At 49.0% G+C, this 16,174-nt stretch overlaps 1 protein-coding gene across 1 annotated transcript; it reads left to right on the top strand.

Moving 5' to 3' along the window:
• The first annotated feature begins 3,418 nt into the window (after positions 1-3,418).
• On the top strand, positions 3,419-15,924 carry CLRN3 (clarin 3). Its single transcript, XM_007079702.3, has 3 exons — positions 3,419-3,647; positions 9,975-10,154; positions 15,379-15,924. Exons 1-3 carry the CDS (start codon positions 3,419-3,421, stop codon positions 15,657-15,659), a joined length of 690 nt encoding a protein of 229 aa, XP_007079764.2. The 3' UTR covers positions 15,660-15,924.
• Positions 15,925-16,174: the final 250 nt, after the last annotated feature.

The following is a 16,174-nucleotide window of genomic DNA, read 5'->3' as shown; positions in this document are numbered from 1 at the left end:
AAAAGACTCTACCTAAAACCTATGGGACTTGGCCAAAGTCCTACATTGAAAGGAAAATTCAGTATTAAATACTTTCATTATTAATCCCGTAACAAAATAATTAAGGAAATGAAACATTTATTTTTTAAAAAAAATTAGGAAGAGGAAAGCAAAACAAGTGTAAGGACAGAAATCTGATAATGCAAAAAATGACACTTAATATAGAAAAAATAAACCCAGAAGAGTGGAATATATGTAGAAAGGAGCAGAGAAAATGGAAATTGCGAGTTTGGGGTGACATCCTGAGTTCTCATTGTCCCCCTCCCCTGGGAACTGTGATATAACCATACAAAGTGCATCCCTTTTCCATTTTTAAGAAAACTTGAACTGGTTTGAATATGCAGAAAGCCTCATAACTTGGGAGTTGAGATATCAAATCCAGGACAAATAAGACAAATATTTGGCTGACTAAATAGACATTTTTAACTTCAGGCAGCAAAACATTTACAAAGATGTTAAAAAAACAAAAACCCTACAAATATGTGAAATGCAAACACTGAAATGAATGTACGTATGTATTCGTGTACGTCTGTGTGCCGTGTGGAGTTGACACGGGTTAATACCCTTACTGTACAATCAATCACATACAAAATAGCATCTCTACATACAATAAATGAACCAACACTGCCAATGGAAAATGTGTGAAAACGAAAACACCAATGAACGATCAACATACTAACATAAGTTAATCATCACTGCTTCTTCTTGTAAAATAACACCGATAACCTCTTTCTCCTCTCCCAGCTTGTAAAAGGTTAAAAGGATCGGTACTAGTGTGTGGTGATGAGGTTGGGGTAAAATGAAGTCCCCGCACAAAGTGCACAATGTTTAAACTGGCCCAAACTTTCTGCTGATCTGCACCTATTTGTTGCCTCAACAGCTCTGTGTGTCAGAATTCATCAGGAAGAAACACCTGGAAAGGCTAACAAAATTCAACACGTAAGGGATCTCATCACATCGTGGGTACAGCAGTGAAAATGCAACACAAGTGTCCCCCCAAAAAGACACGTGTAAGTAAATTATGGTTACCTGGTACAAGGATAAACCTGATTGATGAGGAGTCCCATGAAAAATTGCTGAGATTTGTACTAGCACATTTTATTTTATTTTTTTTTAATTTTTTTTTCAACGTTTATTTATTTTTGGGACAGAGAGAGACAGAGCATGAACGGGGGAGGGACAGAGAGAGAGGGAGACACAGAATCGGAAACAGGCTCCAGGCTCTGAGCCATCAGCCCAGAGCCTGACCGAGGGCTCGAACTCACGGACCGTGAGATCGTGACCTGGCTGAAGTCGGACGCTTAACCGACTGCGCCACCCAGGCGCCCCTGTACTAGCACATTTTAGAGTTCAACAGAGAGTAGAACTTGGTTTTAATATGAATGCATGTATAGACATGAAGGTGTGAGGTAAAAGTCTCTGCCCAAGGCTGACCAGAATTACTTCTCCTAGGGTGAATTTTTAATCGTAATTGCTTTTGTCTTTATTTCCAGTACTCCTATTCGATATAGTTTTTGTAATGAGCATATCTCATGTGCATATCCCGATACAAAATTATGTTCAGAAAACGGGCTAAAAGGAAATTCTGTCCCACCCCTTAACATTCTGAAGTTGTAATTTTAAAATTCTGAAATTCTGTCCCATCCCTTAAAAGTGTAGTCAAAATAAATAGACTTAATTGGGGGGAAAAAAAAACAGTTTTCCCGAAACTGTGCAATGCTGTGAAGCTCAAGTAAAGCGTGCCATTCGCTGTGTGAAGAGGGGGTGGTCAGATCACTGCAAATTTTTCTAATGAGCAGCTGGGCAGCAAAAAGCAACAGCTTCGGTAAAAGTTCACGTGCTCTGATTCACTTCCAGAAATCTAAGCCAGGAGATACCCAGAGATATAGACAAGATTTATGTAGAAGGATGTTCATGCACGGTATAAATATATATATATATATATATATATATATATATATATATATATATATATATATTGGCCATCGTGAATTAAAAACTGAAACAGCATACGTGTCCACGATAGTGGAGTATTTGTTTTTGTGTCTCCAATAATTCACTTAACCAATATGGGCTGAGTCTGCTCTTTGACAGACCCTGGGGTCTAGCGTTGAGCAAAACAAATACGTCCCGAGTCCTGAAGCCCCCACAGCCCAGTTCCTCTCAGGAGAAAGACAGACAACCGACTCGTTCCACCACAAACAAGTTTGGTGCTATTCAGAATAGCACTGGGCACGAATGTGCCTACACAATATTACTTTGTAGTAAGAGAGCACAATAAAAAAGAGGAAGACAGACACGTTGTGGACATCTTTTTATTATCTCGAGAAGTGATCTGCTTGCAGCGTGGGGGAGTGTCTCTGAGAGACAGAAAGGAGCATTGGTAAACCATTAGTTGCTTAACAGGGAGGATGGATAGGTGGCAGAAAGCCCTAATGCCAGAATGTTCAGAACCATTTCCATCAGAGCACGCAAGACAAATAAAGATGTACCTTCTCAAGTTATAATTTAATTAACGTGCAAATATAGTCTAGTTTGGAAGAGGAAATTTCTTTTTTTTTTTTTTTTTTAATTTTTTTTTTTCAACGTTTTTAATTTATTTTTGGGACAGAGAGAGACAGAGCATGAACGGGGGAGGGGCAGAGAGAGAGGGAGACACAGAATCGGAAACAGGCTCCAGGCTCCGAGCCATCAGCCCAGAGCCTGACGCGGGGCTCGAACTCACGGACCGCGAGATCGTGACCTGGCTGAAGTCGGACGCTTAACCGACTGCGCCACCCAGGCGCCCCTGGAAGAGGAAATTTCAAACGTGCACCTCTCTAGCAAAGTCAAAAACTAAGGAGCTTGTAAACTTTTCTCTTTTCGTTCCATAGAGCCTTTAGCAAAGACTTAATCTTCTTAGGGTTCTTTTTGAACTGTTGTTAGGGTCAAGTCCTTAACCAGTAAAGCAAGTCTATGTTGTTGGCTGCTAGAATCAGCAACATTTTTGAAGGACAGATCCACATTTTTTTAGGGATTCTAGTCCTGTCCTGACATGGTAGGCTGAACTTGCTTCGAGGGCACATGGCAAAGAGTTATAAATTAATTGTGTGATCCAGGAAGTCCTTAGGAAGACCATGCCTAGCCCTTGTTTCCACTGGTTGGCTGTAACCATAGCAACCCCTTACTCCAGACCAAAGTTCAGGTGCTGTAAATCTTTATGGCCATGTTCATAGTCCAATGGTCCTCGGTATATTCCTTCCTATGAAGAGCAAGCTTTCATATTTTATAAGAAGCATTCGACTCCATTTCTAAATACTGGACTCCAAGTGGGTCCAAAATTATTATCAAAAGACCTTTGATATTTTTTTAACCTTAGGACCCCTACTTTCCGGAGAAGATGCCTACGAAGAAGAAAACACTGATGTTTTTATCCAGCTTCTTTACAAGCTTCGGGTCATTCATTGTAGTCTGCTCCATGCTTGGGACTCAAGAATGGGTCAGCAGTCAAATTGCCATCAGTGACTCGTCTTCAAACGGTAGTCTTGTTATCACCTATGGACTTTTTCAAGGCAAGATTCACCAAGAATTCAGTCATGGACTTGAGGAATCACAAAAAGGCTTTGAAGGTAAACGATAAATTAATCTGCATGGGGTGCAGTGAGACTGTGTTAGCTGGGTAAGACCAAAGTCATCCTCCTTATGGGCCAAAGAACTGTTCAAAAATGGTCTCCTTGTAAGCGTTGAGATGGCTTGCAGGTATGAAAATATATCTTTAATTTTGAAACTTCACCACACTATTGTTTTAGCTTCCTCGGTTCTGGTTGTGTCTATGAGCACCGTGGTCCACACAATTCTGGCAGAGGCGAGGTGTAAGTGATATTACCAAGTCTACTGACAAGTAACTAATTAATTAAATATATGTAGCAGGAATATGGTATCCAACATAGGAGGGCAGTAGGAAAAGTGTGTGTATGGATGGTGGATTTTTAGAGGGGGTGACAGTCCCTGTCCAGAACTTCGTTGGTGGCAAGGAAAAACTAAAGTGGAAAATGTGATCAGGTTCTCCTTCTTAGATCTCCAGTTCATTTCTTTAATCTACTCGAATTTGAATTTTTACCTCCAAAACATCTCATTTTTGTTGGACCTGGTACTAAATTTCTGTTAATTCTATTAATTGCATATTTTGTAGGAATGCCCCTTTTTTTTTTTCTGATTTCTTATATAGTAATACTCTCCTCTCTTGATGGGTGGAACACAAAAATTCACTGAGAATGCTAAGTTGAATTCAGCTACCTATTGGACTTTTGAAGATTGAACATATACCACCACGTTTTCAAAAATTAAGAGCGGTCTTTGTAACTTATTCAGCACCTTGACCTTGCATTAAACAGTGTGGCATACAGGTAGACAGGCATTATCAGCCCGATACAGTCATTACCTCTTGACTTGTAAATGTGCACGGTTTTCTATCTCGTACAAATGTAATATTTAGTTTGAGTTGGAGCCTTAGACTCAAGCCTTTAGTCTGAGTTTGAGCAACGTGGTTGTATTTCCAAGTTATAGAATTTGTCTTTTAAGACATTAGCAAAAGCAACGTCTCCTCCAGCCTGGCAGTAAAGCCACCTCCCTCCCCGTCCCCCCCTCCAGCCCTGACCTCAGCTTCTCAGGGAAAGGAGGAATATTCCCTTTGCGGCACCCAGAAGCTAAGACTTTCCAAGATTCAGTCACACATTCAGGATGTGCATAGCATTTTCAAAACCAGAATGTGTCATAGTTCCTGAATCTCCAGACACATTTAAAATTTTTTAAAATATGTGATAGCAGCCTGCGAATTTTTTGATTTTCATGCTGTGTCTGTTTGGAATCAGTCGGCTCCAATTTGAGAGACGTGGCTTCAGGGAGAGCCCTGCTTCCCTGTGTCAGGGAACCTCAGAGGCCGCAAGGGTAGGTCCCGGCCTGGCTCTGTAGCCCCGTGTGAGGGAAGTGGGCACCATGGAGTGGAGAGGGCAGGGGTGGGCTTAGGCTGGGACAATCCTGAAGGCTCAGGGCCCACATTTGCCTTTGCTTTTCCTGGCTCTCTGCTTTTACTCTGTTACTGCAGAGCCGGGTTCCAATGTCGTGAAGTCACTGCCAGCCTCTAGGTGCCGTAGAAGATAAACCACGTCCTGATCAGTGAAGGTACACAGTTCAGCTGCTCCAGCTCAGGTCTGCTAAGGGCTCCCCAGAGCCTATGGGGGCTTCCTTGCTGATGGTTTTTACAACCCTTGAACTTGGAGTACTCAACATTTCTCCAAGATAGGGAAACGTCATGTAACTAGGACATATATGGTGGTGTTCAGCCGCTGCAGACCCAGGGATGTTTTCCCTGGAGAGCAGAATTGGAGACTGAGGAAGGGGTGCTGCTCTGCTGGTTTCTCATGACCACCTGGGGCTCATCTCAAATCAGCAACCAATCATCGGTGGTATAATAGTATCTGTATAGATGCCACTTCCTTCTCCGGCAGCGAAGGGCTAACCTCTCCATTTAATAAGATGTCAACCATGCCAGCTTCTTGGCCTGAAGATCTCCAAAGAATAGTTACTATTGCCAAGCTCTGCTATATTTCTGCATGGGATTGAACATATCGTGCCGACGGGGGCTGTAGATTTGGAAATGACAGCACAGCATAAAGGGACAATGGCTGATATCCACATGCCAGAAGAATCCAGCCACCAATATGTCAACTGGTGGGGGAAATATTCAGCCAAACCTGGAAAGCAAACTCTCCAATGTGTCGCTAGATTATTTGGGCAGCTCAGCCTGACCAGGACATCTCCTAGCTTCTTCTAGTGGTCTCCAGGTTTGTTCAATATCCAGATGAAGAGTTACAGGCCCTGTGTCTACCAGTAAGCACCTGGCTTTTGCTACTCCAAAAGTTCTGGATATTGAATGTCAGTCCAAAACACGTCCCTGAGCAGCTGCTTCATGAGGGAGGGGCGGGGATATGAGAGGCGTCGCACATGGCTGCTGGCCTTGGTCAACTCACCATAGCTTCTATCTAGAGAAAGGCCCCCATCAGTTAAATCAGGTGGTGCAGGTTGCTATGAGAACAAGGGAGAATTTCACCCAGTCTTCAATCTTCCCCCACCCAAAACAACAACAACAAACAAACAAACAAACAAACAACTGGCCCACCAGTCTCTTTTCTCCACCTACCCAGTTTGTTCTCAGGGGACCCAAAATTGCACTATTGGCCCAAGCTACCAATAAATAGAAAAAGTAAATCTGCTGAAAAAATCAATGAATTGCAAGGAGATGAACAAAAGAGGCTTATTTCTTCCTTAATACTCCTACTCGCCTATATACATCTATGCTTTTCCAAGGACGAGCAACTTGTTACTTGTCCCCAGAGACATGACCACCCTGGGTGATGGAGCATAAGGGTGGAAAATGCCCTCTTTCTCTCCCCGAGAGAACCCAGATACATTTCCCAGAGGCTCGGCATGCCAGCTGGGACTTTTTGGAAGATCTCAAAGGCCCAGCTTGTTAGGGGTATGCTGTGGTCCACGGGCTGAGGCGTCCTCCAGGCCAGGCTCCCTGATGACCAGGTGTTTGAGGAGCGGGTGGTGGCAGTTCCCACCCACCCACAAAGCCACTGGCTCTCCCCTGAGTTCTGAGGACTTCTGGAAAACCAGAGCTAGAAAGACCAGATGGCTAGTGGGTCCCGAAGGGTTAAATCTCCATGCACAGAAAGCCCGGATGTCCAGATGACCCATTTCTGCACACTGCCCGCGGCCCCCAGCACATTTCTGCCTCCCAGCTGTGGGGGCCATGGCCTCTTTCCTGAGGTTGCCAGAATCTGGGCAATTAGTTCCAATTGTGAGGTGGTTTTCCTGATTCCAACGCTTGGCCCTGAAAAGGAAGAGAAAAGAACGGAATGTATTTGCTAATTTTGTAGGCAGGGAGCAGCTGTCAGATGCTATGGGGGTTTATTCTATTTCGTTCTTGCTAACTTTCCCCAAATTTCCAGCTTCCATTGTCTGAGTTCTGAGCAAGGAGGGGGCTGGGAGATATAGCTGTCATACCTGCGTGGCAGGATATTCAGAGGCTGAACTAGAATTTTAAAATACGGCAGTTAAAATTAAGATAAATTGCTACATCAGTACAAAGAAAAGTCTGAGTCAGTAGGCTCCAAATTGACTCCCTTTTGAAAAATCATGTCTGTTAGATCTTACCAAGAGTCTAAAACAAAGCCTAACCTGTCACTTTGTAGTTTACTCTGAACAAGAGGAATGTTCACCATTTGCAAACGTACATCCATTTACGGCATTTACTAAGTGTATAAAGCAGAAATATTCTCCAGGGCACTTCAGAGATGGCATTTTCCCCACACTGAAATGTCTTATTTTCTAGTTAAGTATCCAAATTATTTCTTATTGGCTAAACACCGAGTTTGGTCCCCAGCACATTTCTGATTAGACCTTCGAGCTTCCTCCTTGGTGTCCAGGGAGGAGCAATGCTTCCTTGTGGTGACGGCTGGAAACTCTCCAGACCCCGCACCGCTGAAGACGTGTGTCCTTCTTCCCGTTTTTGTCCTACTCCTGCTCTGGTGTCGTCATCCACCAGTTCCAAAGCAGGTGTGTGCTACCCGAGAGCAATGAAAATCTCAGCCTGAGCTCAGGGCCCTCAGAACAGCCCGACCCCAGTGGCTGCCCTGGAGGGCGTGTGGTGCCCGGAGGGCAGGTGGCCATCGGACCCTGGCCGTCCCCACCCAGGCAATCGGCGGTGGCGGGAAGGACCACATTTTTAGTTTAACCTGTGTCATTAGATTTCTTACCTGGGATGCGTCACACAGAGAGCGGTGCTAAGGACTTGGCCCTGCCCGTGGGTCATTAGCAGAAGTCCAGGTACCGCTGGGCACAAGGGGACTGGCCGTGTGGGAGGTGAACTTTGCTCTCAGGCCCGCCTCTCACCGAGGAGCAAAATGTTCTCCAGCCAAGGGCGGTGACGTCATCGTGTCTATGTCGCTGGGCTGGGAACCCCCCTCTTCTGCCCTCTGTGCTCCCCCACAGGGCTCCCAGGGCTGCACGGGGCAGTATCCAAGTCTCTGCTCTTGTTTTCGCCAGTTTAGTTTCTGCAGCCTCTCTCTGTCCACTGTCCGGTGACAGGAAGTCGGTCTCCCTCCTAGAGGACGGCTGATTAACAGCCACAAATCTGAATTCACAATGTAGATGTTTGGACCCCGGGAGAGCTGTGCCTTCTGGCCAGCATGTTTTGAAGCTTGGAGTCAGAGTAAAGTGTGTACAGAGCTGGGGTCAGGCTGGCAGGAGCTTTGGAATCATGCCTGACAAAGAACATTCCGGAGACGTGGGCTGTCAATCACACTGGGGTTTCGATCTCTCTTCAAATACCTGAAAGGCTGCCAGGCAGAGCGGAGCAAGGGTATTCTGTGTTGCTCCAGAGGAAGCATCAGGACTCTGGGCAGAGTCCTGGAGATATGCATCTGGGCACAGCACGATGAAGAGATTTCGAATAATGGAGGTGACACGGTGATGAGAAGGAGACACCTTGCAAAGAGAGGGCCCCTTGCTGCTAGGACGCTCCTCCCTGGTGCACACAAGGCCCTGGGGCTCCTGTTCTTTGAAGCATTGGGACCAGAGACAGAGATAAGGGGCCCCCCGAGCCCTGGGACAAGGGATCTTTCCTGGCCCTTCTGGTTTCTGTTCTTTAAAGCTGCTCTGTGGTGAGGCTGTGAGTGGCTCTCTGCTCTATCCCAGGGGCCTGAGAAACAGGAAGGGAAAGAAGAAGGCTTTTACTTTCTCTTACCAGCCCCCTAGTCACGGTTCTTACATCTGGCAACTCCCAAGGATTTTGTTAGTGTGTTACTAGGAGCTCGGAAATCTTTTTCCCCGATTATTTTTTTCTGTACGTCGCCGTGGCTTTCACAGAACATCTTGGTAAACCCTTTAGTCAATGTGGTGGCAGTCACCAGGGCCCCAAAACGCACCGGTAGCCTTTGGAGACATTCTGTAAGTGCCTGGCTGGGGTTACAGGTAAGCGTGGGGACACACGCCTCCGGTCACCAGTCGTTTGGTGTCATAAACAGAGGAGCGAGCAGAGGAAGCAGGGACACGGGGAGGGTGGCTGGTTGCGGTTAGAAACAGCAGGATGGCAAAAGCAGGAACTGATGGCTAGGGGCCCAGGGCATCTGTGTTTCAGACACGAGTGCGTATTTATGTCTGGAGCCCCTCTGCACGTAAGAGATACGCGCGTTTTATAAAATGCTGTCAGGACCCAGAGGAATTCAGCTCGGAGAGAATTCTGATGGTTCACCCGAGGTCCACCCTCCACATGCATTCGAGCCACGTGGGCCCTGGGTCCTCTCCGGCTCCGGGGAAGTGAAGTCGGGAAGTGTGGAGACACCTCACTTGTCCACACAGCAGTCATCTGCCGGTCTCCAGGGCCAACTACCTGGTCACCATCAGCTCCTCTCCTCCTGGCCTTCTCTGTAATGGGCCGACCTCCGAAATCTCAGCCTCTACCAGATCCTCTCTGTCACAGGTTTTCAGAGTGGCCTCCCGTAAGTTCCCCCAAGTGGAAGCATCGTAGTGCTCCGAGCGGGGGGGAACACTGTCCGTGATGATGTGGAAATTTCCATGGCAGGTGTCTGAGGCCACAACGCACTGAGGAGGGCCGTCCAGCCCTATAGCGGCTGTATCGAGGAGGGCACCCTGTTTCCTCTGGGAAATTGAAATCGGGACGGTCCTGTGGTTACACACATTCAAGGGGGGCCTGAGCATCGTGAGGCCCCGCCCCTTCCTGCTCCCGCACCCCGAGATGCCCCCTGCAACTCCTAACCCTGGTGCCCAAGCGGATGGAGTCCAAGAGCCCCCCGGGTGGCGGGGAGCGGCCCTCCCGTCCGCGGGGCTGGGGTTTGCATTTTGCGCTCCGTGCTGACCCAACGCTGCTTTAGTTCTAGAGAAGTTGAACAATTCTTCCCGAAGAACGCTGCACCTGATGGCCGTCCTGCTGCTGGTGCTCAGCCTGTGCACGTCGCTGCTGAGTTCCGGGTTCACCTTGTACAACAGCATCAGCAACCCCTACCAGACGTTCCTGGGGCCCGTGGGCGTGTACACCTGGAGCGGCCTTGCTGGTGAGTGTCCCCGGGAGCACCCGGCGCTCAGCTGGGAGGCACGTCCTCGGCATCTCTGCGTCTCTGGCTTTGGCACACACAGGAGCCCACGTGGCCACCGCCGGGCTCTAGAAACTGAGGAGACCCAGTAGGTGCCAAGCTGCGTGCTGCGGCCTGGGCTCTCCTTCTGCCCATCTGCAGCGTTGTTAAGCATCCTGGGAAATAAAATGGTTTTGAATGCACCGGTGAGAGGCAAGGGGCCAGAGGAGGGCAGGGTGTGACGTGTTAAAATGCGTAACATGCCAGTCTCTGCTCTCGAGTGTAGAACGTAAGGAGTTAAACATGATGCTTCGAAGTCCACAAAACATTCATCTGTGACAACAAAACTCCTGTAGCGTGTTTAACTCCAAGTGGGGTTCCGTGTAAGGTATAGAGGTGCACACACACACACACACACACGTTCATACACACACAAGTGACAAACACACATACATACACAAGTGTGCACACGCATGCACATACCTACATGGATATGCACACACATGCATACATACATAGTTGTGTGCACACACACATACGCAGGTGCGCACTCACACACATACATACATCGGTGAGCACGCACGCACTATAGGTGTGCACACACACAAATGTATACACATATATGCACACAAGCACATACTTCTACATGCATACATGTGCACGTATGATCACACACATACACCCATGTGCATGCATGCACACCCACACATATGTACACATCTAAACACATACACACAGATGTGCACACACACAGAAGTGCATGCATGCATACACAGATGCACATACACAAACATGTACACACGCACACACGTACACACAGTCACACACACACGCACACACTTATTTACTCTCCTTCTCACCTCCAAGTAACAACAGTCAATGTGGGCTAGAACCCAGACATGACACCTCTGTATGGCTGTGCCACAGAGAACCGCAAAGAAGGTCGTTTAGAGGATCTGGGGCCAACACCCTTCTTGCGGGTGATGTGTGAGCCCGGTTGATTCTGTGCAGTGTGACTGGCTTATTTTACTTGTTTATTGGTCCAGGCTGGGGTGGGGGGTGCAGCGCAGATGGGAAGTGCATCCCAGCTTGAGTCACAGCGTGTGTGGCTCTCTCTGGGTTTTCGCCAGGCTCTGCAGCTGCCGTAAATGCCCAAAGGCCTGCTCAGTGGGGGGCCTCGTTGCCCTCGCCAGGTGGCCAGGCTTCTGCTTTCTCTCTCTCTCCACCATGAAAACCTGATCTCGAGAAAGGATCTGAAGAAGTCTGTCCTCCCCTTGGGAGGACTCTGGACGTGGTTTCATCTAAGTTCTAGGTAGTGCATTTTAACCCCGGGCCCGGAACTTTCCAGCACAGGAAAGGTGGTCTGGTATCAGGAAGCCCCAAGGAGGACTCGGGGCTGCTTCCTTCTGTCCTTCTGTGAGAGGCCATCCTTGCACAGGCCGGATTCAGGTGGCGGGAAGAGGTCCCCGGGTCTCTGAGCTGTGGCTCTCAGCAGTGGTGTGCTGGAGAAGAACAGGGCTCTTGGGGGGCGGGGGGGGGGCGGGGAAGGACGCCCTGGCTGGAGCCCAGGCAGCTCCAAGTGGTAAGGACACTTCCGCCTTCTTCACACTAATAGTTGAGGAGCCAGCCCCAGACGGCATGAAACGGGGGAAATCCATGCAGCTCGACGCTCACAAATGGGATGCTCTTAAGAGTGCCATTCATAATCGGCAAGCCAGGCCAGAGGCGGGAACCAGGAACGCCTGTACGGCCACACTGCATACCCACCCCTCGGCTCTGAGGATTGGGGTTGGGCTGCTTTAGCCACATTCATGCATGACTTGCCCTTTCCTTTCTCCCTGTGGTTGTATTACCTGGTGGTAAAAACAAGCCAACCCCCCGAGTTAAAGGGCATCCGCCGTGGGCCAGGCCCCACAGCGCTGTGGAATGAGTGTTCCTGCATCAGCTTTCCCCAAGAGTCATGCTAAGGGACTCGCTTACAAACTCAGATATCCTCACCCAAAGGCCAGGCTTCCTTTCCCCAAGCTCTTTCTACCTCTACAATTCACCTCGGTCAAACCAAAGGCAGGGCTCATTGGCACTCTTTGCCAGGGTAAAAACAAAAACAAAAACAAAAACAAAAGGATTCTTTTAATTTTTGCTCAGGTAATTAAGAAACTAAAAAAGGTGGTGGCTTCAGGTGCAGCTGGATTCTCGGTCTCGACCCACGCCCTCAGAACAGATGCCTTGCAGGTTGCTTCTCTCTTGATTTTCCCAGTGTTCTCTCTGATGTTAAGCAGCAGACAGGTCCCCTTAAAGTCAGGATGTTGGCCAACAACCCCTTTCTTCTGAAAGGACTTCTTTTCCCCCAAATCTGACTCTCCCTGGAATTGTCCTTCCCCGGCCCTGGAACAGCCTCCATGGAGTTGAACTCACTGGCTGACTCAGCCAACGGCTGGGGCGCCTGACCCCTTGGAGCCGGGGCTGGGGGCGTCTTCAAGAGGGATAAGGAGCTAGTGTCAGAAGAAGATTGGATACGGGGTCGTAGGGACAAAACGGGACGATGTCGCCACTCTACAGCCTGCAGGCCTCAAAGCCCATTGCCTCGTAGACCCTGTTTCTGCAAAGCTGGAGCTTTAGGCTCTGTCTCCACAGTTGAGTATGCACTGGCTCTTTACATGGAGGAGGCCGATGCATGTTTGTGGAAGAAAACAAGAAAAACACCAGGCCGGCGGCCTTCCCCTCAACCCCTCCATCCCCACCTACTTGTAACAACAAAGCTTTGTCTGACGGGAGAGAGTCGCGTGGCGTTCCTTTCCCGGCTTGGGGCAAGTTCGAACACACAGAAGAGTCTGCGGGGGAGGCAGGAAAACAGTCTGAGATGATATCCGTGTGTCAGGAGGAGGTCTGCATTCTGGCAGAGGTCACAGGGAGAGCTTTGTGGCGTTGGGCTTTGTGTCTGGCCTCCTCTGAACGCCTCCCGTGACTTCTTGATCCCAGAGCTCTGAGAAGCCAGGCTTTTGCCCCGGGTTTGCCTCTGGGGACTCCCGATCGTCTTCACATAGGCTTGGGCTGTGCGGAAGGTAGTGAAAACTCCTTTTCCGTGAGTCTCCACCTGCAGTCACCTCCCAGGCTCCTATGTCCCCTGACCCCAGCCTGCCCTTAGCACCACGCCGGCCCAGCATGGCCCAGCCCTGACCATAGCGGGTATAACCATAGGAGAATGTTGGAGCCTGACAGAACTCTCCAGATTGTCTTCCCCCACACATTTGATCCTCAGCCAAGGAACCCAGAGAGCAGAAAGTGAAGTGACAGGTCCCACGGCCTGAGGGTGACGGGCCAGGACTGGCGACAATGTCCTGAGCCTTCGGGAGATCCCCCTTCTACCTCGGGGCTCCCTTTATCCCTCTGTGAATCCCCTGTCCCCGAAGGCTGGAGAGGAGACAAGGAGAGGCATCTCCTTCATACAGGGGCTCACGTCAGCACCTGTCTGCAACAGCCCCTCCCAGTTCAAACCAAAGCCAGCACGTTCCATCGAATGAAAAAATGTGTTAACCCTGTGTTCACCCCGCCCCTTTGTGACTAAGCTTTCATAAGAACTTTCACAAGAGCGCAATGAAGGCTAATTGGAGTGTGAGACGCACAGAGCATCAGAGGAGAGGGCTCTCAGATGTACAAATTATTGAGCAGTAAAACCGTCACACTGAGGATGAAGGTCTGCCATCGGGGAGAGTCAGAGCACTCTTCTCACACAAAAGCCCGCAAGCTAGAGCCTTTGGAGGCTTGGGGAAAGTCCCCGGGTGTGGGCTGCAGCCAGGACACGTTGACCGCTCCCCCCAAGTCTGTCGAGTGTTGGGTACATGTTTCCAGAGATGTGCAAACCCCACTTCCGTCGGCCTTGGAACATTGCATCAGTTCAGAGAGAACCCCGTGCCCTTTGGCCGTCACCCCGTCCCCACTCCCAGCCCAGCCCTAGTTCAACCAACCATGAATCTGAATCTTCTCTTTGCCTCTAGCTGACCCCCTCTGGAAGGCTAGGAAAGAGGTCCAGGGAAGTGCACAAATCACCCAGGGCCAGGAGGCCAGAGCCCAGGAATCCACTTCTCTCTGACTCCAGGACTCTGTTCTCCATGGGGGCCAAGGTGGCTGTCCAGAGTCAATACCAAGGCACATTCTCCAGGGGAGGACGTTATGAAGAATAAAAAAGGGACGATAAGACAACCAAAACATTCTAAAATGAGTTTATGGGGTGCCTGGGTGGCTCAGATCGGCTAAGCGCCTGACCCTTGCTTTCGGCTCAGGTCATTATCTCACGGTTTTGTGAATTCGAGCCCCACGTCGGGCTCCAAGCTGACAGTGCAGAACCCGCTTTGGATTCTCTGTCTCCTGCTCTCTCTGCCCTTCCCCAACTTGCACTCCCTCTGTCTCTTTCAAAATAAATAAATAAACTTTAAACAGAATAAAAATAAAATAAAATGAGTTTAGTGAGAAGACCCTTCCCAGTGAATCGCCACACTCCATTGTGTGCAGAATGAAAGTCTAGCCTCCGAGCCAGTGTCGGGGGCTCCCTGCGGTGATCTCCTCCTCTGTATTCAGTGCTCAGGACCCTCGGAGCGGCTCCCCATCAGCGGGGTCCTCTCTCACAGTCCCAGCTGCTCTGAGCTCACTGTCCCCCGGGTGGGTTTGTGTAGGCCGTGTCTTCTGCTTGCAATGCTGTGTCCTCCCAGCCTCTTTGTATCCTTGTCATCTATCCAGATCTCTCTAGAAAGCTTCCTGCTGACTCTCCTGTCTCCTCATTCCCCAGTTCATTCAGCACAGCTCTGTGTGCACTGGGAGGGGCCACGTGACGTGCCCTCAGCGGAGCAGACCCTTCGGGAAGGGCTTGAGCTGCGTGTTTGCCCTTGGCCGGACGCTGCCTGCACTGTCTTTAGCGTCCCGCGCCTAGGATCTAGCTCGTCTCTTACATTTCTTTTACACCCTAACACCTAGAAGACCGTCACCTAGCCATCCCATAAATGCCCACAGAGCACATGTTCCATTGAGAAAGAAAGTGACATGTTAGATCTAAGTGATGAATCACTCAATTCTGCTCCTGAAACCATTATTACGCTGTATGGTAACTAACATGGATTTAAATTTAAAAAAAAGAAAAGAAAGGAAGGAAGCGACATGAGAAAAATGCATCGCAACACTTCACGTTGTTCATGAACCTGAATCTTCTTTCCAGCGTTGTTCGTTTTCCTGACCATGATACTGTTCGTGGCCAACACACAATCCAATCATCTCTCGGAAGAGCTGGCCCAGATGCTGTACCCGCTGTATCCAACAACCACCTACAGAGGAACGACCCACAGCTACGGTTACTCGTTTTGGCTCACGCTCCTCGTCATTCTTCTAAGTGCTGTCACCGTGGTCATCATCGTTTTCTACCAGAAGGCCAGGCACCAGCGGAAACAGGAGCAGAGAAAGCCAATGGAATACGCTCCCAGAGATGGAATTTTATTCTGAACTCTATGTTACGTTGTCTCGTCATTATGTCTAGTCTGTTGTACGTCAGCCCCCGAGAGGTTACCGGCTAGCTTGTCTGGACAATCCGCATGGTTAAGGGCAGCCCTGGTTGGCTGTCACTTTGTGATGGTTTTGTATCTCGTGACGCTCCTTAAATGATGTACCCTTGCCCAGGTTTCTTCCCTCTAGGGTGGGGAAGATGAAAGGGAAATGCCTGCAGGCCATGCAGCGTTCAAAGCAGTAGAATGATTCCAAGACCATGGATCCTTCCAGCCCGGTCTCACTCCCTAAGATAATAAAGGTTTGTGGTACACACCTTTACTTTAAGTAGTTCAAAGCACCTTAGCACCTAGGATCTCCTCCTCAGGAGGGACCAGGTATTTTTTATTCCACTGTCTGAACAAAGACTTTCAGGTACAGAGGGATTCAGAACTCATCTTTCCAGGACCAGGTGTTGGAGGCAAAAGGTGGGTGAGACTTTGGGGTAAATTCCCTGGTCCCCGGGACCCCTAGTT

The sequence above is a fragment of the Panthera tigris genome, chromosome D2, assembly GCF_018350195.1.
Source record: "Panthera tigris isolate Pti1 chromosome D2, P.tigris_Pti1_mat1.1, whole genome shotgun sequence".
NCBI lineage: Eukaryota > Metazoa > Chordata > Mammalia > Carnivora > Felidae > Panthera > Panthera tigris.
Note: the sequence above shows the minus strand (reverse complement) of the source record. Positions and strands in the feature narration are given on the sequence as shown.